At 47.5% G+C, this 26,582-nt stretch overlaps 8 protein-coding genes across 8 annotated transcripts; 4 read left to right on the forward strand and 4 right to left on the reverse strand.

Annotated features, from left to right (window-relative positions):
- Window positions 1–175: 175 nt before the first annotated feature.
- Window positions 176–2,092, reverse strand: I302_104158 (uncharacterized protein; the record flags this gene model as incomplete). Its single annotated transcript, XM_019189522.1, has 8 exons — window positions 176–343; window positions 428–491; window positions 560–675; window positions 783–1,244; window positions 1,314–1,484; window positions 1,580–1,737; window positions 1,833–1,964; window positions 2,053–2,092. 8 exons carry the CDS (start codon window positions 2,090–2,092, stop codon window positions 176–178), a joined length of 1,311 nt encoding a protein of 436 aa, XP_019049084.1.
- Window positions 2,093–2,795: 703 nt separating this feature from the next.
- On the reverse strand, window positions 2,796–4,603 carry I302_104159 (uncharacterized protein; the record flags this gene model as incomplete). The annotated part of the gene is made up of 8 exons (XM_019189523.1): window positions 2,796–2,963; window positions 3,032–3,095; window positions 3,164–3,279; window positions 3,352–3,786; window positions 3,876–4,043; window positions 4,121–4,278; window positions 4,349–4,480; window positions 4,567–4,603. The coding sequence occupies 8 exons, from the start codon at window positions 4,601–4,603 to the stop codon at window positions 2,796–2,798; spliced, it is 1,278 nt and encodes a 425-aa protein (XP_019049085.1).
- Window positions 4,604–7,731: 3,128 nt separating this feature from the next.
- I302_104160 (uncharacterized protein) lies at window positions 7,732–13,151 on the forward strand (the record flags this gene model as incomplete). Its single annotated transcript, XM_019189524.1, has 8 exons — window positions 7,732–9,104; window positions 9,164–11,003; window positions 11,061–11,290; window positions 11,351–11,655; window positions 11,785–11,910; window positions 11,971–12,134; window positions 12,191–12,413; window positions 12,475–13,151. 8 exons carry the CDS (start codon window positions 7,732–7,734, stop codon window positions 13,149–13,151), a joined length of 4,938 nt encoding a protein of 1,645 aa, XP_019049086.1.
- Window positions 13,152–13,732: 581 nt separating this feature from the next.
- I302_104161 (uncharacterized protein) lies at window positions 13,733–15,802 on the forward strand (the record flags this gene model as incomplete). The annotated part of the gene is made up of 8 exons (XM_019189525.2): window positions 13,733–13,778; window positions 13,849–13,986; window positions 14,098–14,255; window positions 14,389–14,556; window positions 14,671–15,213; window positions 15,282–15,406; window positions 15,498–15,561; window positions 15,629–15,802. 8 exons carry the CDS (start codon window positions 13,733–13,735, stop codon window positions 15,800–15,802), a joined length of 1,416 nt encoding a protein of 471 aa, XP_019049087.2.
- Window positions 15,803–16,080: 278 nt separating this feature from the next.
- On the reverse strand, window positions 16,081–16,598 carry I302_104162 (mitochondrial 37S ribosomal protein uS17m; the record flags this gene model as incomplete). The annotated part of the gene is made up of 3 exons (XM_019189526.1): window positions 16,081–16,295; window positions 16,359–16,440; window positions 16,521–16,598. The coding sequence occupies 3 exons, from the start codon at window positions 16,596–16,598 to the stop codon at window positions 16,081–16,083; spliced, it is 375 nt and encodes a 124-aa protein (XP_019049088.1).
- A 923-nt stretch (window positions 16,599–17,521) lies between these two features.
- I302_104163 (uncharacterized protein) lies at window positions 17,522–19,217 on the forward strand (the record flags this gene model as incomplete). Its single annotated transcript, XM_019189527.1, has 3 exons — window positions 17,522–17,552; window positions 17,616–18,634; window positions 18,750–19,217. The coding sequence occupies 3 exons, from the start codon at window positions 17,522–17,524 to the stop codon at window positions 19,215–19,217; spliced, it is 1,518 nt and encodes a 505-aa protein (XP_019049089.1).
- Window positions 19,218–19,669: 452 nt separating this feature from the next.
- I302_104164 (uncharacterized protein) lies at window positions 19,670–20,529 on the reverse strand (the record flags this gene model as incomplete). Its single annotated transcript, XM_019189528.1, has 2 exons — window positions 19,670–19,980; window positions 20,202–20,529. The coding sequence occupies 2 exons, from the start codon at window positions 20,527–20,529 to the stop codon at window positions 19,670–19,672; spliced, it is 639 nt and encodes a 212-aa protein (XP_019049090.1).
- Window positions 20,530–22,383: 1,854 nt separating this feature from the next.
- Window positions 22,384–25,326, forward strand: I302_104165 (uncharacterized protein; the record flags this gene model as incomplete). Its single annotated transcript, XM_019189529.1, has 14 exons — window positions 22,384–22,589; window positions 22,667–22,699; window positions 22,799–22,833; window positions 22,898–22,928; window positions 23,119–23,220; window positions 23,295–23,349; window positions 23,416–23,543; window positions 23,611–23,716; window positions 23,790–23,899; window positions 23,962–24,103; window positions 24,188–24,366; window positions 24,433–24,559; window positions 24,622–25,034; window positions 25,122–25,326. The coding sequence occupies 14 exons, from the start codon at window positions 22,384–22,386 to the stop codon at window positions 25,324–25,326; spliced, it is 1,872 nt and encodes a 623-aa protein (XP_019049091.1).
- Window positions 25,327–26,582: the final 1,256 nt, after the last annotated feature.

Below are 26,582 nucleotides of genomic sequence, written 5' to 3' on the forward strand. Positions count from 1 at the left end.
CCGGGTCGTTGAATACTGATCTGATTGATGTTCTGGGTTTGTGTACAACATTTTAACAGCATGGCACAACTTTGAGCGAACCGATCCAACCGTACGATGAAGTATATATACGGATAAAACGAAACATCTCAATAATAATCTGAATCATCGACCCAACTCATACCTAAACGTGCTCTTAGATAAGTATGTTCACCCTTTCCTCTCCCTTCCGGAACGGTCCCCACTTATCCAACAGCAACTTTTTGCCTTTTGCTGTCCTGACGATCCCACTGCCCAACGCCCATGTGCCCAGATAGGGGATCGTGACATACCCTGCTCCCATGTCAGGTCCGAACGCAACGAACTGGGGATAAATCATGCGATGAATCAGCTTGGGATCGTACGTGATGTGCTAGCGCCAAGGCTAGAAATAAAAGAATGAACTTACCAATCCACCGAACATACCGGGATTATAAGCTGCCAGAGGCGTATGGTTGATTTCGTTGACGATACTACGTAGTCGAGAATACTGAATCAGCTTTCGTTGATTGCGAAATCTGTGTGACACGCTTGGACCCACTTCGTTGCAGCTGATTTAGCCTGGATGAGAGCCAGATAAGCGATCTTCATTCCTGGTGCGTTGGAGACGTCGCCTATGGCGTAGTAGTTAGCATCGCTTAGGATGGAGGCTTTGATCTAGATGTACATCAAGCATATCATAATGTCAGCGATCATGTCTGGAATCAACAACTACTGTGATAGACTCTTCTCTAAATTGAGGCACGAAATCTTGGATAACTTACTTTTAGACGCTGATCGACTCTGATTAGACCCGTGCTCTTCTCAACTGCATTTCCATCCGAGTTGACTATCAAGCCGGAGTTCGGCTTGTTACCTATACTCAGGAAGACATAATCACCTTTAACAATCTCTCTATTCTCCGTACAGATATTGCACAGCGCGGGCTGTAACCCGAAGGAACCATCCCATTCATACCCATCGATCGTCCTGATCTCAATCCCATCGTCGTTAGGTTTGCGCTGGGGAATGATAGCTTTATCGTTCAGAATCAGGTTGACTTTTTGACTTTTTGCCATGCTAGCGACTGTATTAGCCAACTTGAGATTTATAGGTGGAGAAGTCCATGACTCTGGGATCTTCTCATCTAGCCCTCCCGAAGGACGTGGCTCGGTGAGTGGAGTGAGTAAGGTAGATCGATTGTGAATGATGGTAATTGGTTTGTCAGGGTAGGACGCTCGAACTTCCTATTCGCGTTCGCTATTAATTACATAATTCCCATGCGTTCCGGCACGCCCAGAGCTAAGAGTACCCACCCCTGCAAATTCTACGCCCACTGTCCCGCCACCGATGATCACTAGACTCTCACATTTCTTGATCTCCTCTTGACTCTTTCGCAAAGCCTTCATGTACTCTTGCTGGCTGGTCCAGTTCAGGGAAGGTCGCATGGGAGACGGCTGGGTGGCTCCGGTAGCTATGACTGCTTTCTGAATTCATATTCACCATGGAGTCAAAGATCAGCTATCTTTCACGTGAAATAATACTGCGCTCTTGGATGTACAGGGAGTGTCCACCAACTTACAAAGAAGGGTACTTCTGTCGAACCCTCGAAGGGCTTCTCAAGAACCACTGAGTTCTTCTTCAGTTGTGTAACCCTGGTTGGAGCAATGACCCGGTGATTTGTCCCTTGAGGAAAACACGTGGACGTCTTGAGGGGTAAGACTATCTTTTCTTCCCATCCTGTGAATTCACCCGGTTAACACATACTTGTCAGTATCCTCGACTCCTAGCAAGAGGAGCACCTTGGTGTTAATCGCATGATGTGTCGCACTTACCCGGCACGATGGCTGCTCTCAGAGAGGCCTGGGGGAAGTAAGAGTATTCCAACGCGTCAATTAGGAGGATCCGATATCCCTCTGGAAGGATGGGTACGAGGTCATTCGCGAGTGTGTGGCCTGCTGTTGAAGCTGTTTTATAACGAAAACAACCACAAACATCGAGAGGTCAAGCTCGGACTCCCCTCTGGCAGAAAGCGGCGTTAAGTGCCCTGCTCACCTCCGACGATGATGATGTTTCGATAAGTCTGATCCGCCATCTCGATGTCGTTGTCAATTCGCCCTGCCCTACTTTGATGCTTGATGCTTGATGCTTGATGCTTGGTGCTTGATGCTTGATGCTTGATGCTTGATGTTTGATGCTTGATGGCTGTTGGAGTGAAGAGTGAAAAGAGGACGGTGAGTTCAGCATGGATATGGCATGTAACTATACACAGGTGTTAGTGTGAGTGTGTCCTCGGACCGACCGACGGCCAAACTAATCGTAATCTTAAGCTTAGATAATCCTGTGCAGCTAGGCGGTGGACATGATCGGCCGTCGGTCATGCTCCGCCGCTCCGACGATTAGCCCAAATCGGTGTTGGAATCGGCGGATAGCGCCCAGATGAGTCATGGTCGATCAGCGGGATCTGCTGACATCAACGACTTGTTGGGTCGCGATTGCACATCAAGCTACAAGATAGCGCAGCGCGTTCGTTTCATGTATCTGTCTTGGCTCCGGACTGAAGTACCGCAAAATCACACCGCATCAGGTTTCACATTTAGCGAAGACCCCTCTGGCGGCACCAATAATTTATTCTGTGTAGGTCGAAATATCTGTGACGCCCCCGTTTTCGTATATGAATCTAGCTCGCTCTTAACCTGATAGTGCATCAGGATCATCCGGGCTACAATCCACCATTTGATCATCCACACAGTGCCGACGGACAACACCAATAGATCCAGACCCGAACAGTATCTAAATCACACAAGGATCTCAACCTTCTCTTCTCCCTTCCACAACCCTCCCCATCTGTCCAACAGCAATTTCCTACCTTTCATACTCCTCACCATCCCGCTACCTACCGTCCATGTACCCAGGTATGGGAGGGTAATGGAGGCTGCGCCGAGCTCGGGACCGAACGGTACGAACTGAACCAGATGATAAGCTATTAATCTGACTGGCACACATCTCATGTTGTCTTGTGTCTGGAACTCACCAATCCACCGAAAGTACCGGGACTGTAAGCTATCAAGGGCTTGTTCTTGATTTCGTTAATCAGGCTATAAATATGCGTTTCCTGTATCAACTATTTCATTCTCGCAGATCACTTGCGCGAGGGTACGCTTACTTGACAGCAGCCGACTTGGCCTGAACGGTGGCGATATACGAGGTCTTGACTCCAGGAGCATTGCTCACGTCTCCAATTGCGTAGTAATTCTCACCCCCAGGAATGGTAGATTTGACCTAAGAACCGTAACATGACCTCGTAAGATGACATGAATCCCAGATCTCGATGACGATATGGCCTGGACTCACCTTCAAATACTCATCAACCTTTATCAACCCCGTCTTACCCTCCACAGCACTCGGGTCCGTAACCCGAACCAGACCGGAATTAGGCTTGTTACCAACACTCAGAAACACATAATCTGCTTTCACACTCTTTCCACTCTCTGTACGGATAGTGACAAGAGAAGGTTGTAATCCGAATGAACCGTTCCAGTTTGATTCTGTACTTGGCTCATCAGGCTGAGGTATGATGACTTTATCGTTCAAGATGAGGTTGGTGTGGCCCTTGACTAGGTTGGTCAATGAATTGGCTAACTTCAGGTGAGTAGGCGGCGAGGTATATGATTCGGGTATCTTCTCGTTGAGGTTCCCAGAGGGAGAAGATTCGGTCAAGGGAGTGAGGAGGGTGGACCGGTTGTGGATGATCGTTATTTGTTTATCGGGGTATAAAGCTCTGACCTCCTACTCATTGACGAAGATAATGATATATCAGCCGTTGTCACTCTTCTCCTGGGGTCTCTGCTGGTTTTTTGAGGTATGGTTTAACTCACTCCGGCAAATTCGACGCCTACAGTTCCACCGCCTACGACGACCAGACTCTCAGCTTGCTTGATCTCTTGTTGACTCTTCTTCAAGGCGTCAAGATAGTCTTTCATGTTCCACTCAAGGGACGGGCGCATGGGTGAGGGTTGAGTTGATCCGGTAGCGATGATTGCTTTCTGTGGTGAGGCGAGGAGCGAGGTTAGGACTTTCAGCGAGTATCTACATTTTGCGGTAATAATTGGTACAAACTTACGTAGAATCGGACTTCCGTGGTGCCCTCGAAAGGCTTCTCAAGGACTACCAAGTTCTCTTTCAACTTGATGACTCTGTTGGGAGCAATGACCTGATGGATGGAGTCGCTTGGAAAACAAGTCGATGTCTTGAGGGGCAGAACGATCCTTTCTTCCCATCCTATCGAATTAGGAGTAGACTTTTATTCAGTGCCATTGTACCTGCATTGTAGTGCCCAAAGCTTACCCACCTGGAACGACCGCTGCTCTGAGCGCTGCGATAGGGAAGAAAGAATATTCTAGCGCGTCAATCAGGAGGATTCTGTAACCCTCTGGCAGGGTTGGTATAAGCTCGTTGGCGAGGGTATGACCTGCTGCTGAGGCTGCATTGTCTCTCATCAGAATACAAAACTCTTATCACACCTTACATCCGAGGGACAGGAAAAGGAATTGAAAGTGGCGTGCTCACCTCCGATTATAACTATGTTACGAACTTGATTGACCATCTTGATGTTCTTGTGTCTTGAAGTGTGCTGTATCCGAGCTGAAGAGAGGGAAGCTTAACCAGACGATTTAGAGATAGCAGGATGGATGATAGTACGTCTTGTATCCATAACTTTAGATCATCATCGACCACCCCGTTGACTTGACCGATACTTGGCTCTGACCACACGTTATGACCGGCGGCCATCCTCTTACTCGCTTTCCCAGTGATTATCAATCCGATTACTTCCATTGGAAGATCAGCACGGCAGTAGGTAGAGGACACATGCTTGATCAGCAGGATTTGAAGCGATCCCGTGAGCGATACCTTCATATGAATAAGATTGTATCGACAGGACGTGTCGGTATGAGTGAGTCACCTAGACCGACAATATACAGTGGTACTGTATTTTCCGTCGGATCAAGGTCCGCGCCACTAATATGGATGCCCTCGTACGGAAAAGATGTCCTCGTGCGGTACATGTATGATCTCGGTGCATCATGTAACTGCATGAGATACCTTGTGATAAGTGTACTTGAATTGCACCATCGTACCGTGTTAGGAATCCAGCTCGATCAGTACTGCGAGTGAGATTTCACATTGCCACGTGCCAACACGACTACCGCGAACACAAACAAAGGATTCTCATGATCATCCTTTTTAACCTCTGCTATCGCCAGGAGGTACCAAAGTTTAACCTAAGTTTTACTCGTCAGACACCTTTGTGTGCTTCGTCCTACATCCTCCTTGCCTTCCATCAACTTGGCATATACCCACAGGAACGATAACGGGCCTTCGTGTGACTGACTCGGCAATGTATCAGAATCGATATCAGTATCCGTATCGAACTTGTCCATTCACATGATCAGTCGGCCGTGGAAAGCCCATCCCATCAAAACTCACACTATCAACGACCATATGTGCGATGTACTTCATCAGAAGGGTCGTGTGTATCGAGAGAATAGTCAAGAGCTGCGGTATACGGCCAGTCGTCCTAAGTCACTTTGATGAACAGCTCTCTCCGCCAGTTTATGGAATTTGAATGGGACATCAAACGTCATGTGGGATATGGAATCGGGCTGAACTGGATCACATTCATCAATTCATTTGTTTGCTGATGCAATGGTCAAATCGATCGGCGAGGGAACAGGTTGATTGGAGTAAACATGTCGATGCAAACAAGTGATTGAAGGATACAACTGATCATACATGTTCGTTGGTGGTGTATTGTTTGATGTTCAGGTTGAATTTTGATGGAATGGCGACGTGAAATAGATGAAAGATTCTGTCCTTCTTATCGACTACGATATAACCACAGAGGATAGTCGGGACATCTAGAAGAAAAGGAACGGGAATAGGGTTACAGCATACAGATAATAGGTCAGTGCGTTTGTATGATCCTCCTCCTAAACCTTTCTTCCCTTGGTCTAACGCTTTCGGTGACACAGCATCTCTTCATAGCAACCAACCACGCATACCCAGCAAACGCCATCATCGTCATACCAGGACGTGCGCAGTGATTCTCAAGAAGGTTGAAGAAACCAAGCGAAGGAAGAAAAAGCAGAGAGGTACAGCGTTTCAAGGAGATTTCTGTTTCTTTGTAATAAAGCGGTGAGTACGCGCCTGACCTTTTTTCCCTCCTTGCTGCTCGGGTGTACCCCTCAATCGAGGAGTCAAGCGTTCATCACGGATATCGGAGTGAAATGACCCGAACAAGAATGCGAGTGCCAACGGCAGTGACCATGCCTTCCGTTTGTGTGTATATGAATGCTCAATGAAAATATTGATGCGTTCGATTATGACGATGATTGCTATTCAGGTGGAAAAGTTGGTTGACTGACAGCGATGCCTCATTCATCAGTATCTTCATTCTCTTCTTCATCAATCTTGGTCTGATCAGGTAGTTGGAAACAAGGGAGGAAAGATTGGAGGATAACGAGAGAAATCCCGAGGTACAGAGGGTGAGTAGAGGTTGAAGTCTCGTTCTGGTTCTTGGTTGATTGTTGTTGATGGTACCTTTGTGAATGATCCAGGAGCTAGTGTAGAAAAGTCACTGCATCGATCTCACTCGGTTTCGCATTGATCAATCATTAACGCAACGACCTCGATTCCCATTCTTATTCTTGTAAACGTCATTTCATCTATCACATCACTCGCTAGTCGACCATAGACATCCATCCTGGCCTATCCTGTATCATAAGAAGTAGAATCGATATCTGTAGCCAATATATCACGATTGTGTATAGTTAGTTCATATAGTGAGTATCCCATTCTCTCTTTATTGATGGTGATGGAGTGCTAGTTCAAAGGATGGGAAAGGGGAAATGCGTGAATAACATGCTTGCATGATGATGCTGGTGATAATCACCGCGAGGATTGCTAGACTAGGTAGTCTCAATCTCACGGCTATTTTGAACCGTCCCTTCCCTGCTTTTCTCCTATCATAACCTTGACTGGCTCTGCTCTCTCACTCTCGCATAGTCCTCGCATTGTGGGAAAGAAAAGAAACTGATCAGCTGCTATCCTTTGGGTGGCTGAAGCTTATACCACTGTGCCCTACGGCTCAGTCAGACTTGACAACCAGAAAGGGATACTCCATCTCAAAGTCATCATCTTCTGCTCGAGCTGGATGAGAGGGAGAAGACCCGGTTGATGGGAGTTGGGCTGGGTGGCAAAGTCTTGGATCGAAGCTGATGATAATGAAAAGGTAGATTCAAATCGGACACAGTAAAGTGTATCAGGAATCGTCATTGTCCCTTACTATCGATATATACGTTTCATCTACCAGCAAACCTCACAACCAATTTTTAACGATTGCTTTTCGGTCGGTCGCTGTAACATATTTTACGTTAGTTCTATCTGGAGTACACAAATCGATCGGTGAGTGGACAGTGACCAGTGACCAGTGACCAGCGAACAGATCCATCAAAGTCGTGGTTGAAAGGGATTCAAGTGTACTTTGAACAGTCTTATGCTGATAGACCAATGATGGGTCTATGTCAATTGTACCCTATTCTCCTATAGACTATCATTGAACCTCTTCCTCCCTGATCATCTCATTTACTTCCACCAATTAATCAATCAATGATCGCTACAGCTCAAATCCAATCACCACCTCATCTCCTTCATCCCTTTCCTACCACGCATACCATGCCACACCAGCATCAACAGCAACCTGTCGCCTCTTCCTCCCGAGGGGCACCGCCTCCCGTCCCGACCGGTGGAAGAGGGATCAAAGGTTTTTTCTCAAGGACCAAGACTATGTCACCCGAACCTGTCGAACTTCCACAATCGAGATCCAGGTTGAGGTCGTTCATCAATGATACAGCTAGAGTAGGCAATTCGTCGAAATCACCACTGCCGACTCAAGGAAAGTCTGCAGCAAGACTTGTTTTGAGCAAGGATGGTACTGCAAGGGCAGGGCAGAGGACGTTATCGTCAGAGGTGACAATAGGTCGTCAACGCTTGGAGAGGGAAGTGGGGAAAGATGGAAAGGTTAGACCAACCACACCGACAGAAAGAACGCAGAGGCAGATCAGATTCAACCCTACAGCGTTACCGGCAATGCAGAAAGGAGATGATGGGAAATGGCAACCACCTTCTTTATCGAGAGGTTCCATGTCAACTTCGGCTCTAGCGACACTAGCCCAAGACGAAGAGGATGATAGGATAGCGAGGAAAGGTGGAGAAGAGAAAGTCAGGAAAGGTCACAAGCATACTCTTTCCAATCTTTTCCAATCCACTACTCGCCATAAAGCTTCTGCTGCTCCCGCTCCGATACGAAGACAACCAACAGATGATTCTAAGACTATCAAGGCTACACCTCAGAATCATAAACCCTCACCTGCAGGAAGTAACGAAACCTGGCAGCAAGTCTCACCCCCCGACACCCCATCTCGTCAATCAGCCATTCGACCAAATCTCGCCAACACTACAGTCCAAACTTCCTCGCCTTCTCCACTGAGATCATCAGTCGAGCCGAGAAGACCTACACATACCGTCCCCCTACCTCCTACACCGAGTAGCCCACCTCCTCTCAAGCAGTCCAACTCGGATCCAGTCCGCCCAACGATTGCCTCTCCCGTCAATCCAGCCCGAGGTTCCTCTCCCGGTTCTATGCCTCCCCCTCCTATCCCGATCCATGCTCGACACGACTCTTCTCCCACCTCAATACTGTCACGCGACCACTACTTGTTACGCTTATCCACAACTTTTCTGGTCAAATCGCTCACACCTATCATCAAAGGTCCAGCTTTCGTGCAGAACGATAAGAATGTAGAGATGAGACGCATAGCCGATGATAGGTTGACTGCTCTGGCTAGGATGGAAAAGGCTTGGGGAGCGGACTGGGTCAGAGCTGCCAATATTTTAGCGAGTACCCCGTCTTCCGCTACGATTTCGGAAAGTCCAGCAATCGGGTCTACGGAAGCTAAGGTCAGGTTAGTATATGTTGGCGAGAGGGCTAAGGAAAGGGAAAGGAAAGGGTGGATAGAAGCTGTGAAAGATGGCATTCTACTTTGCTTGTGAGATTCGCTTCTTTCGCTTCGTCCATTATATCGCTAATATTGGAAGACCCGCAAAGTCTCCTCAATCATCTCTTTCCAGCTCAACCCTCCCATATACCTCGACTGAATGTGACTGAAGACGGCATCTTACGAGCGACCAACCTGACCCGCTTCATCACCGCCTGTCAGACTGTCGGCTTACCAGATGCTGAGATCTTTGGCTTAGCAGACTTGCAAGAAGGATCAGAAGTCAGTATCGGTCGAGTAGCGCAAACTGTCGTCGCTTTAGCAAGATTGGCAGGACCTGGAGCCGCCGGAGTTTCACGTGCCAAATCACCCAGCAGCTCGAGACCTGGATCAAGAAGCAATAGTCGACCACCATCAAGGACAGCTACATCCACAAGTCCACCTACTAGTCCTCGCAGGGCATCTGTCGATTTGTCTTCACCCACCAAACGACTATCAACAGACAAAATCATTGCATCACCAAAGGCTTCCCCTAATGGCATCAACATGGATCGTTCGGGATCGAATGAGAGCCAGAACGAACTGCATGCTAAGCTGGTGATCGCTACAGATAAGAACGCTGGCTCGAGTGTGGATGATCCTTCGTCATTCAAGACACCCACAACTTCAACTTTCGCCCTCCCACCGACATCGTCCGAACCACCGGCTATCAGACGTACACCTTTATCTCGAGCTTCCACTCAGCCAAACGTCTCGCCAATCAGACCTAAATCGCCCACTTCCTCCCCTTCCTCTCGAAGTATCACCCCTGTCACACGAAGTGGTAATCTCCAGATTCGACCTTCCCTTCAACCTAGAAACACTACCGGTTCTCGCGTATCCGTTTCTTTCGCCGATCACGAGCCTTGGTCCCCTCGAAGCGAAAATGGTCCGCAGAGTCCAGTCTCATTGATTTCCCACCCGAGAGAAAGAACTCCAAGTTTGATCAGTGCTGGGTCCAGGGTGACATCATCAGCTTACAGTCGCTCGAGTGCCGCATACTCCGTTGCTACTGTTCTTGGAGGTGATCATGCGAATGCTATCGATTTGACAGATGATATAGATGATGGAGCGATGACACACCAACTACGAGAACGCCGGGCCAGCGAGAAGAAGCTTCAGGAGGCAAGACAGAAGATCATCGGCACTCTGCTAAGTAGCGAGGATCTTCCAGCAGATCTCAGAAGAGAAGTCAGTGATAGTCCCGAGAGTATAGGTCGAGCGACGGAAGAAGCTAGAAATACTGCTCTGTCCGACTCGTTAGCCGCGCTTGAAGGGCACAAGGTTATTGTCAATCTCCCTACTAGGATGGAAACCAGTCCCGGACGGAGACCACTTGCTCGAAGAGGAATGAGCATCGAGGTTGGTCGACCGGATATCAACAGAGTGGTAGAAGAGGAAGAAGTCAGCTCAAATGGGACTTCGGTAGCTACGTCCAATGATGGATCGCGCCCTTCTGCATTGAAAAGACTCAGCTCAAACGGGAAAGTTTATGTACCTAAACGATCAGCTTCTCCCGCTTCCAACCTTGCTAGTCCTGTCGGTACCGCTTTTCCCGTTTCCCCGTCGATGCTGAATCCTTCGTATATGCTCCGAACTACTTCGCTCAACTCGTATCAGCCGGCTGTGGGCGTTGAACCAACTCGCGTCACCGATAAAGCAGAGAGAAGACAGTCTGATGGCTACCCTCATGGGAAAATGCATCAACATGGACGAGACATCTCGGTGCCCACTGAAGAATCGTCTAGACCCCTTCAGATCAGGATCAATAGTATGGTCAATCTACCTGTCTCCGGCATGGAGCGATCGCTTTCGCTCTTCAGAGAGAATTCAAGTCAAAGTGCTGTGAGAGTCAGTCAGTCACTCCAGGTACTGGAGTTCAGGGAACCTGATTGTCCAACAGTCAAATATGTGAGTTCCAGCTTGAATATATTGCAAAAGTGCCGGCTGATTGTATAAACGAAATAGCAACTGGGTAATTGTATCGGTCGTGGTCAGTTCGGATCTGTGTATCGATCTCTCAACTTGAGTAGTGGTCAGATGGTAGCTATCAAGCGTATCAGGCTGCATGGGATGAGAGAAGACGAAGTGACCGATGTGATGAAGGAAGTGGAATTGCTCAAGAGGCTGTCGCATCCTAGTATTGTAAAATACGAGGGGATGTCAAGGGACGAAGAGTATCTGAATATCGTTTTAGAGTGAGTTGTCCGAGATTCCGTCGAGGATAATAGCAACTGACAAACCCTTTCTGCGCATAGATTCGTGGAGAACGGATCTCTAGGTCAAACACTCAAGTCTTTTGGCAATTTCAACGAACGATTGGTCTCATCTTACGTCGCCAAGATCCTGGAAGGACTGGATTACCTTCATTCTCAGGGAGTAGTGCATTGCGATTTGAAAGCTGCCAATATCCTTTCGACTAAAAATGGGAATGTCAAACTCTCCGATTTCGGTGTTTCGCTGAATATGAAGGCTGTGGAGAATATCAAGCAGGATGCGTTGACTGCGGGCAAGGAAGGTGGGAAGAAGAGGGTGTCGGAAGTTGCTGGGACACCTAATTGGAGTGAGTCAATCTCGACTTCTTCTACTCCCTGTTTCTCCTCTCTATATAGATGTGGCATACATGCGGGGAATATCAGGGATATGAGGCATACGTGGGGTAAGGTGCTGATGAAGTGTCGATTCACCATAGTGGCCCCCGAAGTCATCTCACTTGCTGGCGCTTCCTTCGCTTCGGATATCTGGTCGCTTGGATGTACTGTCATTGAGCTGTTAACTGGTAAACCCCCTTATTCGGAGATCACCAACAGTATGACTGGTAAGTCAGCTAGCTGATAAGCGATCGCCAGTCAGCTAATCATACCATAATATTGCATAGTGCTCTTCCGCATCGTCGAGGATGAGATGCCTCCTCTTCCAGAAGGCATATCCCATGCATTGACGGACTTTCTCAAGTTGTGCTTTATCAAGGATCCCAACGCTCGTCCCCCTGCTGTGATGCTTTTTGAACATCCCTGGGTGAAGGGATTGAACCCAGAGCTGGTGAGCTGGATTCCACCTGGCGAGCTCGATACACTGAAGCTGACAGATACCAATAGCAGGCACTACGACCTCAAGATAGTGTGCCCTTCCTACGACGAGTCAGTATGGACCTCAGAAGGGTGGACAGTCAAAGACTTTTCGACAATGGTAATCTCAGTCCATCCCTTGATGGAGCTATGGACGGTAGAGATCATCGACATAGTATGGCTAGCTCTCACGGCAGAGATGGGAGTGGGTCGGATAAGAGTCATGTTTTGATTAAGACTTCTTTCGGTAAAGGTGAGACAGCTAGGCAGTGCCCGACTTGTGATTAAACAGCTGATGCCAGTATATACCTTAGCCATCCCATGTCGAGTCTGCCTAGTGGACGTCAAGAAAAGCGGGGTCCTATGCCAAGATTGCGGCCTCATCGCACATACGTCCTGCGCATCAAAGGCATCGCCCCGGTGTGATATTCACGAACAACTCGCTTTGTTTACTAGGCAACAAGAGATCCTTCAATCCCTCTCACCGCCTCGAATCGCATCTCCCCAACCCTCTTTTGAGCATCGCGAGGGAACTCCATTGACTGCTTTACCTGCTAAATTCCTCAACGGGATCATAAGGTCGAAATCTCGTGGAGGCCTAGCGTCTGCAGGAACATCTAGTCCCTCTCAACTTGATTTGAGTGGAGATGCTAGACGTAAACCTGGATTATACGGGAATTGGAATATCTCGAGACCAAGTTTAGACCAACCGTCCTCCTCAAGATCTACCAGCTTCAACCTGCAGAACCGATCGTCATTGTATAGTAATATGACAGAATATGATAATGATCTGAATGAAGCTAAGAGGAGGAGCGGAGTACATTTCGAACTTGGCGATGACTCACACCCTCCAACTGCGATCCCTGGTGGGATGCCTGTCGAATTGACAGCTGAGAATTTGGCGTTGGTAGGGCAGATGAACCATTTGTTGAATCATGATAGGGGACATGTAAGAGGGAGGGAAAGTAAGAGTGATTGTTGTGTACAATAGCTTGGATTGGGGGAATACCTATGGAACGGAAATGGAAATCGACAATATTATTGGGATTGATCGCTTTTGACTTTGTAGGTTGTAATTTAGGCATATTAGCCATGTTTTGTACATACACGCTTATTTGATAAGTTAGGGTACCACGTAAATATCTATCTTTTCATCTTTGTACTCATTCACTTTGATTGGGAAAAGTACATAAATTACCATACTCATACACGCATTATCTGTTTGATTGTATCTACTTCTGCATACATGCATCTCTGTCCTGACAATGGCAATACATGGCGTACGAGTACTGTACGAGTACACACTCGATTGAAATGAGACACGAAGTCACCAGGTCGGCGGTGGCGGAGATGGTATAATGACCTGTGCTCTTGATCGGCCGAAATGACTTATCAGATAATCGGTTACCGTCGGTCCTACCTTTCGTGTCCACGCAACTCTCGAGCGAGATAATTTACATGGACAATACTACTATGCCGAATCTTTTGTGGATAGGCAGGGTATAAATAGACAGCAGAATATCATTAATGGTATGCAAATCACAGTAGCTAATCATCTGATCTTTTGACGACATGGCAGGAGAAAAACGAGAACACAAGAATATAGTAATCATAGGTGGTCAGTCAATCTCTCACCCTCACTTTCACTCTGCGTGACAGGCTGGGCTGATTCGTCTTCGTCATGACAGCGTCGATAGCAGGACATGAATGTGTGAATCGACTGGTTCCTCATCTACCGTCGCATCTCGGGATCCGGGTCCTGTTGATAGATGCTAGGAGCTTCGCCTGGTGGCCTATCACGATACTTCGAGCGGTGGTCGTACCGGGTAAGCTGATTCTTCTTCCCGAGAGTAAATTAGGCCAAGTTTGTCCGTCATACCGATGAGACGGAATATCAGAGCTGCTTTCTTGGTGTTCATACCGGTACTGTACTGTAGGGTGGGAAGATAAGATTACGATTCCACTATCCACCGAGCGAGTGTTCAAGGCGGACTCACCACATCGCGTTATCGCGGGTAATAAAGTGCTCGAGCTCAGGGAGGGGTCGGTGGTGCTGGAAAGGCCTTTCGAGGGGTCCGAAGAGGTACCGTTCTTTGTGAGTTGACATTTCTTCTATAGAGATGAATCGTCATGATCAAATTTCGGTTCTGCACAGTACCTTCACTGCGTAGGTCACGAGATCTTTATGTGTACTGATTTTTCCTCTTCTCTGGGCTGGTCGGACATAGCGCTGCGTCATTGCTACGGGAGCTTCTCAGACTATTCCTACCATGCCTGGATGGAGCCAAACCGAAAAGGAATTTATTGATTCGCTCAGACGATCTCAGAGGAAGATCGAAAGTGCCAAGAGGGTGGTGGTCGTTGGAGGTGGTGCGGTGGGGGTGGAAATTGCCGGTGTAAGTATACGTTACGTTCCATCCCATCCAAACAAAATAAGAATAACACTCAGGTAACTTAGTCGTATATTAAAAATCCATTAATGTAATTCATTCTTTTGATTGCACCACTAGGAAATAGCTGCTCACCATCCTCATAAATCGGTGACAATCGTTCATAAAGATTGTGGACTACTTGCTCCCACCCCTCCTAACGATGTTTCAATCAAGATTCAAAAAGGAGGGAGCGCGGAAGTGAAGAGTTATTTTTCTCCTCCGACTGATCCGAGATTATCGGTCGAGCTGGGGAAGATATGCGATAAATTGGGTATAGCAGTGATCTTGAACGATCGAGTGATTATCCCAATTCCAACCAACAGCTCTTTCGACGACGAATCAAAAGATAATGAGGTACACCCCGATGGCCATTTCTCTACAAATACGGATGGAAGAGTTAGTGAGGGGGACAAGGTGGATTCTGAATCGAAATCAATCGAGTGGGATGGTACTTTTGGATTACAACCTTCCCTTGTCACTTTGCGTTTGGAAAGTGGGAAAACCCTCCAAGCCGATTATGTGTATCCCGGATGTGGGGTGAGACCTAATTCGAAGCTTGTTGGTGAGGTTGATGAGGGTGCGCTGGATGATGGGTTGATAAGGGTCGATGAGTACTTGAAGGTGAGCGGTGTTATTATGAAGATTATCTCATTGTCACTTCCGGATGACTGATGGCCTGACGCATCTAGGTGACTTCCACATCTCACGAGTCAATCTTCAAGGGACAGTACTACGCCATTGGAGATGTATGTTCATGTCCTGGATTCAAACTTGCCAGAACAGCTTTCGTGAATGCCTCAAAAACCGCTGGCAAGTAAGTCTTGGTCTCATGCTGTGTCATGCTCATGCATTAGTGCACCAGATGGGTTTTATCGAATTGCTAATTTGTCTTGCGGGGTTATCAGTATAATCAGTGAGATCAAGGGGAAATCACCAAGTAAATATAGCGTCGGTGCTATCTCACATCTGGTATGTTCTCCGCTTCTCTTCGATCTCTAATTGAAGATGTCAAGCTGATGGGACTTGAGACATCCAGGATCTTCCATTGGGCCCTGACGAGGGTGCAGGAATGACCAATTTTGGATGGTTGGGTACCTGGGTGTTTGGTTCGAAAGTTACTACGAGGATTAGGGGTAAGACTTCGGGGACGGAGAGGTTCTTTGCGGGTAGGTTTAGGGGTGAGAAGAAGAGTGAGATTGTTTTTGATTGATGGGGGTGCAGGGTCGGCGATGAGTAGCTACGTATGATAGTGTTAGGCCTATATGAGCTTTCTGGTCTTATGATGACAGTTCGTTTGCACATATTCTTTGATGATGAGCGGCATGTTCGAGTCTGGTGAGAGGCTTAGAAGGTTGTCTGTGAGACAAAAAGGTTTATAGATAGTCGTCAAGTCAGTTGTACACTGGGATCAGCCCTCATGTCCACTATGAACATGACCTATTACAAGCCAGCAACATGGGACCCAAATACCCATACATACGAGAAACCCTATAAACTAGCCACCTTCTGCTGATTCAAAGCTTCCAACACCCCCAATTTCTTCTGTTTCCTCGCCTTTATCTGAGGTTCCGACAGTATCTGAGGTATAGGTTCGTCTGGGTATTTCCTCGTATCTCTAGCATCTATCGACTGTAGCCTGAAAGATTTGGTTTTGGACGTTCGCAAGCCGTGGATTATCGTTACTTTGTCGTCTAGCTTTGCGACTACGTTGTTGATGGAGGAAGTCAGTATAAGCATATGCAAGTATTGATGACAAGCAGACTCACCTTCTCCCTCATCATGCACTAGATACTTCTTATGCCTCTTGATTTCCTTTAATATCTTTGGGTGCTCGAATATGCGTTCGACCTGCGTATTTCAAAACAATCAGTCAGATGAATGAGTCATGAGACCTCTATGTGATTTAGTGAAGTTGTATGTATACTCACCGTCACCGTCACTGTCTTCCTCATCACTCCTGCCTTTGTCACTACGCCCTTGAACATATGATTTGGTTGGTATGGCATATTCGGGAATTGACGGATGTGCTTTTGCTGCTATTAGGGATAGGAGTCTCACTCGATGTGATGGAGTGATGGCGCGGGGAGAGGATTAAGACGTGTGTGCTGATTGCCCTGTGAGAGTATGTATAGCTTGCTGGTTAGGAGTGAGTCATGTCTGCTATCAACGACCAAGAGGGTTTCGATATCATGTCTAACTTGCACTTTCAACTTTTGACATGCAGAAGGAGAATGGGTGATTCGGGAACCTTATATGATACACTCATTTACACAGCGGGCCCGAAATGTGGGACACTTGAATAAGATAGTGATTGATGTATGTCATTGCTATAACCGGTTACGACGCCACCAACCAATTCCGGCGGGTTACACTAGAGTACTGTAGTACTGCAACAACCTTATATGCATATGATCATAGCATGGACTCTCTCTCCTTCCTTCATATCCCCACTACTATCACCATCCTAAGCATACCCTAGCATAATAACACCCATTACTAACATCGTCCCAAGAGCAATAACACTTTGATCTCTATCACCCTCTACACCCAAGTCTAGACTCAACACTCACCCCCTCAAATTGCGCTAAAAGCGGTGTACTGTACGAGGTTCGATCAGGGCCCCCACGCCCAGCCCTCAACCTTCAACCTGCTTCACTTGCTACCACGCGCAATCCCAACCCAACATTCAACCTCACCTTTCCTGTCCTTGCTTCTCACTTCCACATAAACCATCTCATTTCAATACCAACCCCGCAGCTCACCTCACCTCGAGGTTGACTTCTACATCGCAGCCTATTCCAACTCACTGCAACACAACATAGCTCAATACACATCACATATCAAATATTGTACTCTTCGAGTTGTGGTCTCATCAAATCCACACAGCCCGATTCATCGTCTACATACCCCCAATCACTAGCCCATCAACATGACACAAATTCCTGCTGGTGCTCAACTGTGTGAGTATGAGATTGCGATCATGAGGCTCACGTCCCAGACTAATACATTGATGACATCCATAGCCCCCGTCGACCTACCCCCTCCACCTCCAGGCGCTGATCCTCGAGAACCCTCCGCAACTCTCACCCCTCGACAAAGGGGATCTCGTACCCCTCAGCGATCTCGTTCACCCCTCGCATCTCGAGATGCCTCGCCCGTCCGCTTGGGTGGACAGGGCAGAACCCACTCTGGAGAATTAGGTTCATCCCCACCATCGTTGACATCAATATCAGGAACAGGATCAGCACTTCAACAACCTATCCCCAAATCTACATCCGGTACACCCTCGCCATCTGTACCTATTCAAACTCACTCTCACCACTTGTCCAGACCCTCTTCACCCTCTTCAATCCATTCATCGGGCTCAGCAATCTTCGAGAGAGATATAGAATTCCCACCTGTCGCTTCGTTATCCCTCAACCCTAATCCGACTCATCAACAACAGCACCATACTCTCAATCACAAATCCAGTAGATTGTCGCATCTCTCCCATGGATCTGCACTCGACCACACAGTCCCGGCAGTACTGGACGACGCGGTCGAAGCCTTGACTGCGGGCGGTGCAGATGGCTTGAGCAGGGGATTTGAGGGGTTGGAAATTGAGGCTCCTGCGCCCTCTACCATCGGCGTAGGCGCAGGAATGGCAAGACAACCTTCCTCTGGTTTACCCAGAAAGATTTCCTCAGGTCCTCAAAGTGGGAACAATATCCATTCGAGATCACCTTCACCCATCTCGATTGCCTCGAAGACTTCTTCTATCGCTTCTCCTGCTACTTCCCCTCCCATCTTGGGTCAACTCAACACTCAACAACAAGGTGGTTTACCGGGACATGGCCAAAGTCAGCTCAGTCCCACGGCCGGTGAACAGGGTTTCCCCGGTACGGTACCTCGACCTGCTATGCCTCAGAGAATTAGTACAGGTCCACAAGTTCCTGGTGGATGGGCTTTCGGTGGTGGTTCGTCGGCAGGCGCTACGAGCTTACCTGCCCAAGCAGAGAGTGCTGTAGCAGCGGATGATAGAACCTCGTCCCCTACTTCAGACGTGAGTCATACCCCACCATATATGTCTCCTTTCTCATCTTTTGGCATCTTGCAACTATCATCTTCCTGCAAATCTCGCATGCATATGATGCTAATCCCATCACTGTTCATTACAGAGCCCCAACAACGCCTTCCAAACTCTCACTCCCACATCCTTACCTTCCCACATCTCGCCCAACAAGAACAAACATCGTATCTCGTATTTATCATACAACGATTTATTGTTATCTGTACCTACCAAAGTAACTTCCCTGGAAGATATTACCTCAGGCAACCTATCGCCCGACCATCTACCAGGGACGGTCTCCCCCTCAATGTCCACTCGCTCACCTACGATGTCCCCACATAATCCCCTTTCGGGCGATCTCAGCCCCATCACCACTACTGGACCTGGTGCTACACCCCCTCCACAGGGCAAGCAGGTCCAACCGAAATCGAGTTTCGATGGCCACTCACAACGTCCTGGAGCATTGGGTGGATTAGGTTTCGGGGAAGGTGAATGGGAGAGGGAGGGGTTGGGGAAGGGGTTGGAGCAGAGACTGGAGGAAGTCGCGCAGGGTCAAACTCAAAGTCAGGCTCAATGAGTGATACCAAGTCTAGGCCGTGGAGCAGGACGGATACACCGATAGAGCAGAAGATAACGAATCTGTATATATTGACTGGGTATCACAATTACCGAGTAGAGAGATACATTATTGTAATACTTCTGGGGTGTCATCAGGCTTCAAGTGTGTGTAGTGTCTATAGGACTATTTCCTAGGTTGAATCCGATTGATTTTCCGTTTATTCTTTTGGTTAATTAGGTAATTCGGTAGTGTTCAAGCAGACTTATAAGATCAAATTGGGTTTATGTATATTCCTCCTGATTGTCGCATGACCTGCGCCTGCAAGAGAGCTTTGGTAGCACTGGGGCACAGAGCGGTATTGGTCGATATGGCATGAAGCTGATGACTTGCATTGTGGTGATGATACAATGATATATGATGTACAACATACACTCTAGTCCAACTGAACGATGAGTCCTGCTCTCAGCAGTCTACTGCCCCTCGCTCAACCGTCCAATCTCTTCCCTCTCCCTCTCACCCTCCTTCCCCATCTTCCCGCTCCCACCACCAATACTCGCTGAAGCAGAAGTGGAACGAGCGATCAATTGAGCTACAACCAACCGATGATAAGATATCCCTCTATTTTGTAACTTCTTGATCGTCCCTGATACACCTACTACGCGGGGTATGACGTTCTTCCCACCTAGGGAATTGAGGAAGGTGAGACCTGACCAGATGAGGCGGTAGTATGGTCGTGCTATTCGGATGAACGTTAGGGACGTGAGGGGGGAGTGGTATATTACTGTTTGTCATGGTTGGGCGTTAGCTGAGAATCTGTGGGATGAGACTGATTGTGTGTGAGAACATGCGGAGAAAGTGCTTTCAAGATGAATTCCTCTATCAGATCGCTCGTTCTGGGTGAATCTCATTTCTGATTTCCAAGTGGGGAGGAGGCAGATGATTCTAGGATGTTGTACATTCCATCCACTTCTACTCAAAATCTAATAGAGGAGTTACACTCACCCCTAAAACTACTAGCAACCCTCCCCCAACCTTCATCCCCAAATACATCCTGCACCGAACCCCTAATAGCTTTATATATCACTTGCTCGTCGCCTATCCCCAACGCAGGTGGTGAGGAAGGTACGAGGAATGGTATCTTCGGTATTGGACTGAGTACATCTCCCTCTTCATCTTCCTCTTCTTCATCTTCCTCGTCATGTTGATCATCTTCGTCGAAGTTGAGGGCTTCTTCCTCTGAGAGATGCCGAGGAGGGTTGGGGATAGTCGGGATGAATGTCGAGGGGACGAGGAATTCCACGAGGAGGTATCGGTTCTTGAATCGGACCATCCTGCTTCTGCTGGGTTGTCCTTACTGTGATGTAGGTGTGTCGTTGGTGCAATTTGTCGTTGATGCAAGACTGTGTCTTATATCCTATAGCAATGGTTCAACTACTCTCACTCCGCTGCATGAGTTCGACATTCATTTCATCATTTCAGCTATTGATTATATGTTTTCGCATATTCAAAGCCATGTGGTATCCACGCGACTACACACATCTCTCCAATTGATTCCGCCGGTCCTGCTAATTTTGAAATTTCCATTTTCACCACACTGCGAGAAATACCACCACTTCGTTTAAGACAATTGCAAAAGTTTTTCCAGTTGCATTTCCATTCCCATTCCAATTCCATGCAAAATATATTTATGCATGTTCGCGCAAGCCTTCCTCTACCGTACCGTACCGACTGTGCAGATCAGTTCCGAGATCCACATTAATCCAACTTCCGTCTTTCTGGGATGTCTCGTCTCGTTTCGTCTCGATCAGACGGTTTATCCGAAACAGACAACAACATACCATTTGTTGTTCAGTAGTGAGGTCGGACGCATTTGTATCATCATAGCTCAGAGTGTTCTCTTGTTTATCCGTTCAGTCTTGTCTTCGTCCAAGTTCTGTTCGTTTCGCCATAATCCTTCCATCCACACGAAAATGTTGGTTCAGCATGAGATCGGGTGGAATTGCTTATTTCGTCCCTGATCAGCATGGTACCACATGTTGTTGTGTTGCATTTCGGCCGATCTCACAATTTGGTGTCTAGTCTACCCTTAAGCGTTAGTCCAACTCATCAAGTCGTTCATTCTGTATATGGGGTGAAGGATTGGGAGGTCCTCTGAGACTGGTTTGGGAGGCATGACGTAGTTCTTGGAGCGGAATGCGAGCTAAGCTAGTGGTTTGCCCCACTTGTAGGCACACAATGCCTGGTGCCAAGGGGTACTGAGCTCCTCTTCCGCTCGTGGGTCTCTCGAATGACAATGCTCTTGGTGATGCGTCGAGACCAACAGGGAACGAAACAATGCAATCACCGGCGGTTCGTCTGAAGCAACGAATAGGTAGTGACTGTCGAAGCGACATCCTCTTCTTACTGCGCACTGTCGATTCGCAAACAGACAGACTGTGCAATCGAAGATCATGCCAAGACGAGGTAAATGACAGAAGCATGGACATACTTGAACCCCTACCCAATCTTCCCGGGATGTGCGGATGATTTCTCCTTACGAGTACTGTACTCGTGCAGAAGGAAAGCTATCAATGTTTCGGGTCTCTCACCCGACGGTTTTTGTCGATCGTTCTATCCCCACCCCAGTCTTGACTTGTCACAACAGAATCCGCTTCCGTCCCTTTTGCGCATGCATAAATCGTCCGATCGTCAACCGTCTGCCTGGCTGGCTACGCAGCGACATCGCACAGTCCTCGTGTTTGTACCCTCAGCGAAAGCTTCCGATGTTTTGGGTTCGAGTTCTCGTACCGTACATACAGCAGTGGGCGAAAGCGTATCTGATAAAGTCATGTCATTTTTATCCCATAAAGGGTAAAGGGTAAACTCGACTGATCGGAAGTTTTGAGTTTGCTGCTCTAACTCATGAAAACTTTTTTTACCTCTTTTGATATTACTGTGTTTTTCCAGGCTAAACAGACCAAACAACGTCACCCTCGCTCCAATTCTATTTCTTATTTTTTCAGTTTTCAATACAACGATCAAAAAACGCGCGATCCGGCCATTCAATTTTTTATCTGATAAATATCCATCCGCCTAACGGTATACCTCCTTTCATTCCTCTTTTTCGTTTCTTCTCCTTCTTTCTCTCTTTCTTCATACTTACATTCATAGCATAGCTACATAGAACAGAGAGATAGGTAATACGATGTCATCCACACAACCGGAGTTATCATACTCGTCTACCAGTCGACGATTCGACAATGACAACCACAATGAGGAAGAGGGCAAGAAGACTATCCCATCGCAAGAACTGCCCGATCACGAAGGTGGAGCTCAGTTCTACGATGATAATTCCTCGCAGGAGAATATGTTGGCTGGTGTTGCTAAAGTAGAAGCTCTACAGGCTGTCTGGTGAGTTTAGTATCTCTCGACAACTTGCGATCAGATGAAGGAATTGAGTCGGTGCTGATTCTGATCTTGATTGATAGGGGCCCTACTTCAAAATGGTTCTTGTTTGTTGGGTGAGTTATCGGGTGCATACAAAATGATATACAAAATACCACCATACATACTGGTCATCATCGCGCGTTACTGACGAGTATGATCTCACTGCAATGCAGTATCGGTCTATCGGCTTACATTTACTCTCTCGATGGTGAGTTCCTGTCGATAAAATAACACAAAGAGAAGCGTTACTGACATAATTCTACTGCTACTAGGTGTTACTACGTGGCAATACCTCTCTTACGCGTGAGTGAATGTTTAAACACTTGACGTATAACCCCAAATCGTCTCGCTTCGTCCGATTTCACCTGAAATTGATGGAAGACGACGCTTTGATCGATGATGATCAACCCTTCTTCCATTCGGGTGGACGCGGCCGATGAGATGTAATGGTAGATGGTCGTGTAACTGTAACTGACTCAATTGTCATCCAAAGGACCTCATCCGTGCTCAAGCACTCTGTCTCAGGAACCATCTCCACAGCCAACGCCATCATCATCGCTGTCGGTAAACCCTTGATGGCCAAACTTGCTGATGTGTGAGTACAAATCATTCTCACATACGTTGGTTGTCCATCTGACATATGCTGAACTATTCCTTTGTAACGTATAGCGTCGGTCGAGCTGAAACCTTCGTCATCGTCACTGTTCTTTACGTCGTCGGTTATGTGAGTGAACTGTTGCGCCCCTCACCATGAGATTCTTACTTATCAAATCCTCTAATCTTTTCATAGATCGTCATCGCCACTGCCAACGATGTCAACCAAATTGCCGGTGGACAAGTCCTGTACTCCTTCGGATACACCGGTCTACAAATGCTCCAGCAGATCGTCATTGCCGATATGACCAACTTGAGATGGAGGTGAGTCTGCTGGTCTCATATCATGGTATAATGTGGCCATCTCACTGATGTGACATTATTATTGTAGAGGTCTCGTCACCGGTCTGGTGTCCGCCCCGTTCATCATCAACAACTTCGTTTCTGCTGAGATTGCTGAAGGTGTTTTGCCCAACTGGAGATGGGGTTACGCTATGGTACGTTACCATCCTTTCCATCATGCTTGAAGTCAGTCACGTATTATGCACCATGCTGACATGCCTGTGATAGTTTGCCATCCTCGTACCAGTCGCCCTTGCCCCCATCATTGTCACCCTCTTCTGGGCTCAATGGAAAGCCAAGAAGATGGACCACTACAAAGCTTCTCCCAATGCTGCCAAGTGAGCCACTTTTGTCTGCATCGTGTATGCTTCGGTCATTCGTCTGCTAACCCCTAGTTCAGACCATGGGCCAGAGTCATCACCGATGCCGCTCTCGAAATGGATCTTGCTGGTCTCATCCTCATTGCTGCTTCTCTCGCGTTGATTCTTCTTCCTCTCGGTCTCGCTCCCGCTGCTAAGGGTCAATGGCACAATGCTAGTATGGTGAGTTTTGGTTCTTCAAAGTAACAACTGATTCCGGATGGGACACGATGATACGGTTACTGACTGTTGATCATATCAATATAGATTGCAATGGTCACCATCGGTGCTGTCCTCTTCCCTCTCATGCTTATCTACGAATGGAAAGTACCAAAGAGACCTGTCGTTCCCATGAGATGGCTCAAACGAGGTCCTATCCTTGGTGCTTGTATTATCGGTTTCCTCGATTTCGTCTCTTTCTACCTTCAATACACCTACCTGTACTCGTAAGTCGATATTTCTCGTGACTGATCCAAAGAATTGCATGTACTGACACCTCGTATGATCTCCAGTTACGTCTACGTCACCCAAAACTGGAGTTACAGAGACTTGACCTACTACAGTGCCACTCAATCCCTCGCTCTTACCATCTTCGGTATCTGCGGTGGTATCATCATGTACTTCACTCGACGATTCAAGGTAAGCCGTAACCCATTCCATCTGACAGCGCCCATAGCTACTTTACTGACTTTGTCACATAGTGGATGCTCTTCGCCGGTCTTTGCGTTCGATTGATCGGATGTGGTTTGATGCTCAAAGCCCGATCAGCCACTGGAAACACCGCCGAGTTGGTCATGTGTCAAGTCCTCCAAGGTCTCGGAGGAGGTTTCGCCGCCATCTCTATCCAAGTTTCAGCCCAGGCTGCTGTAGCTCACGTCGACGTCGCCACTGTCACCGCCATGGTCCTCTTGATCACTGAAGTTGGAAACTCTGCCGGTTCAGCTGCCGCCACCCAAATCTGGGCTTCTCACATGCCTGCCGCTCTTGCCAAGCATGTACCGACTACCAATGCTACCCTCCTTGCCGACCTTTATGGTTCGATCACTCAGATCGCTCTTTTCCCTCAAGACGATCCTATCAGAATGGGTGCCATCACTGCTTACCAAAGTGTCATGTGAGTTTTTGGCTATCCATCCAACATTTGTGTACCTCTCACCTGTGGTTTATGTGCTGATTTTGACGGTTCTTGAATGGGATTTAGGTTCAAGCTTGTTCTCGGAGCTTTGATCGTAGCCATCTTCCCTCCCATCTTCTGTATCTTCCTCACCAAAGATATCAAACTCACCCGAGCTCAGAACGCCGTTGACGCCAAGGATCTGGCCGGTAACCCCACTGGTGAAGATAGGGAATTTGAGGATACTCGAACTCCCTCTGAGAGGAACTTGGAGACTTCTCAAAGAGTATAAGGGGATGACATATAGGTCATTTGGAGGATGCATAGGATGGATAGACAGGATTCAGTGGATCTATCTGTGGATTAGGCTGAGGAGGTGATCATAGCAGGATATAATTTTAGATAGATTATTAGAAGCGGAAGCGGGGGAGGAAGCGGGGGAGAAGACTTTTTAAGCGATACTTTGAGAATGGGTGGAGTTTCGCGCATGTTTATAATTACTTTTTTATCTTTATTCATACATAGATCACTTATCATACATTACATAGGAGCCTTGTTCATACCTGTCCCAGTAGATGTGTATACTGTACCTTTGCTCGGTAGGATGATATGCACTTTACTCATAGCTTCTCGCAATGACACGACACAGGAATGCGATCAATGATGACCTTGGAATATGCTGAGGTACTTGAAGGGGCATCATCCTCCTAAGATGATAGAATCTGCGGAAAATACGCCTTAACTAGGGGGAATTTGAACCTGGATGTCCAAGGGGATGTTCCATGGGATGCAGCAATATTGTGCGATGTACGAGCACGAGCACGTCGAGGCTGACCAAAGCAAAGTTAGCGTTAGCGGACCTCGAGGAAGGCCTCCGGTTTCAAAGTCAGAACGAAAGTCCACTGCATGATATCATACATCACACATCAAACACACATACATCCAAACGGCGACACCGCAGAATTGCCTCAAATATCACTGATGCAGTGTCACCAGATCTCCCGATGAAAGGTTATGCGCTCTCTTTGTTGTATGAGACCTGCCCCGCTCGGAAGCTTGTTCCTTGCTCCTTTGGAGATACTGTACTCAAATCCACAGGCCATTCGGACACACCCCGGACTCGGACAAAATGTGTTTTTTCTGCCTTTCTGCCCATTTCGTCATGCATTCACCTTGATGTGATGCTTTACAACCTCATCAAGGGTGTGCAGAATCTCGATGAGAATTGAGCTATACAACTTTCATCTCTCACAATGCATACACACACATATAGATGGCAATCCCCTTACAGTGCCTTCCTTCCAATTTTGACCGCTTTCTGGAGCTTATTATGTAAGATCAGGGCTGATGCTCGGCTACCAAGGGGTAAATAGCATACTGATAAGTCCATGGCTACCATCTCATGTCTTTGGATGAGCTCTAAACGGGTTTGAGTGAGATGGGGGCCTAAAATCGCTTAAAATCACCCTAAAATCGCCCCTCATCTCCAGATACAGCATAAACCAGTCATAAAATGCCTGCTCCAAAACCTGGATGACGTAGCGAGAT

The sequence above is a fragment of the Kwoniella bestiolae genome, chromosome 2 (assembly GCF_000512585.2).
Source record: "Kwoniella bestiolae CBS 10118 chromosome 2, complete sequence".
Taxonomy (NCBI): Eukaryota; Fungi; Basidiomycota; class Tremellomycetes; order Tremellales; family Cryptococcaceae; genus Kwoniella; species Kwoniella bestiolae.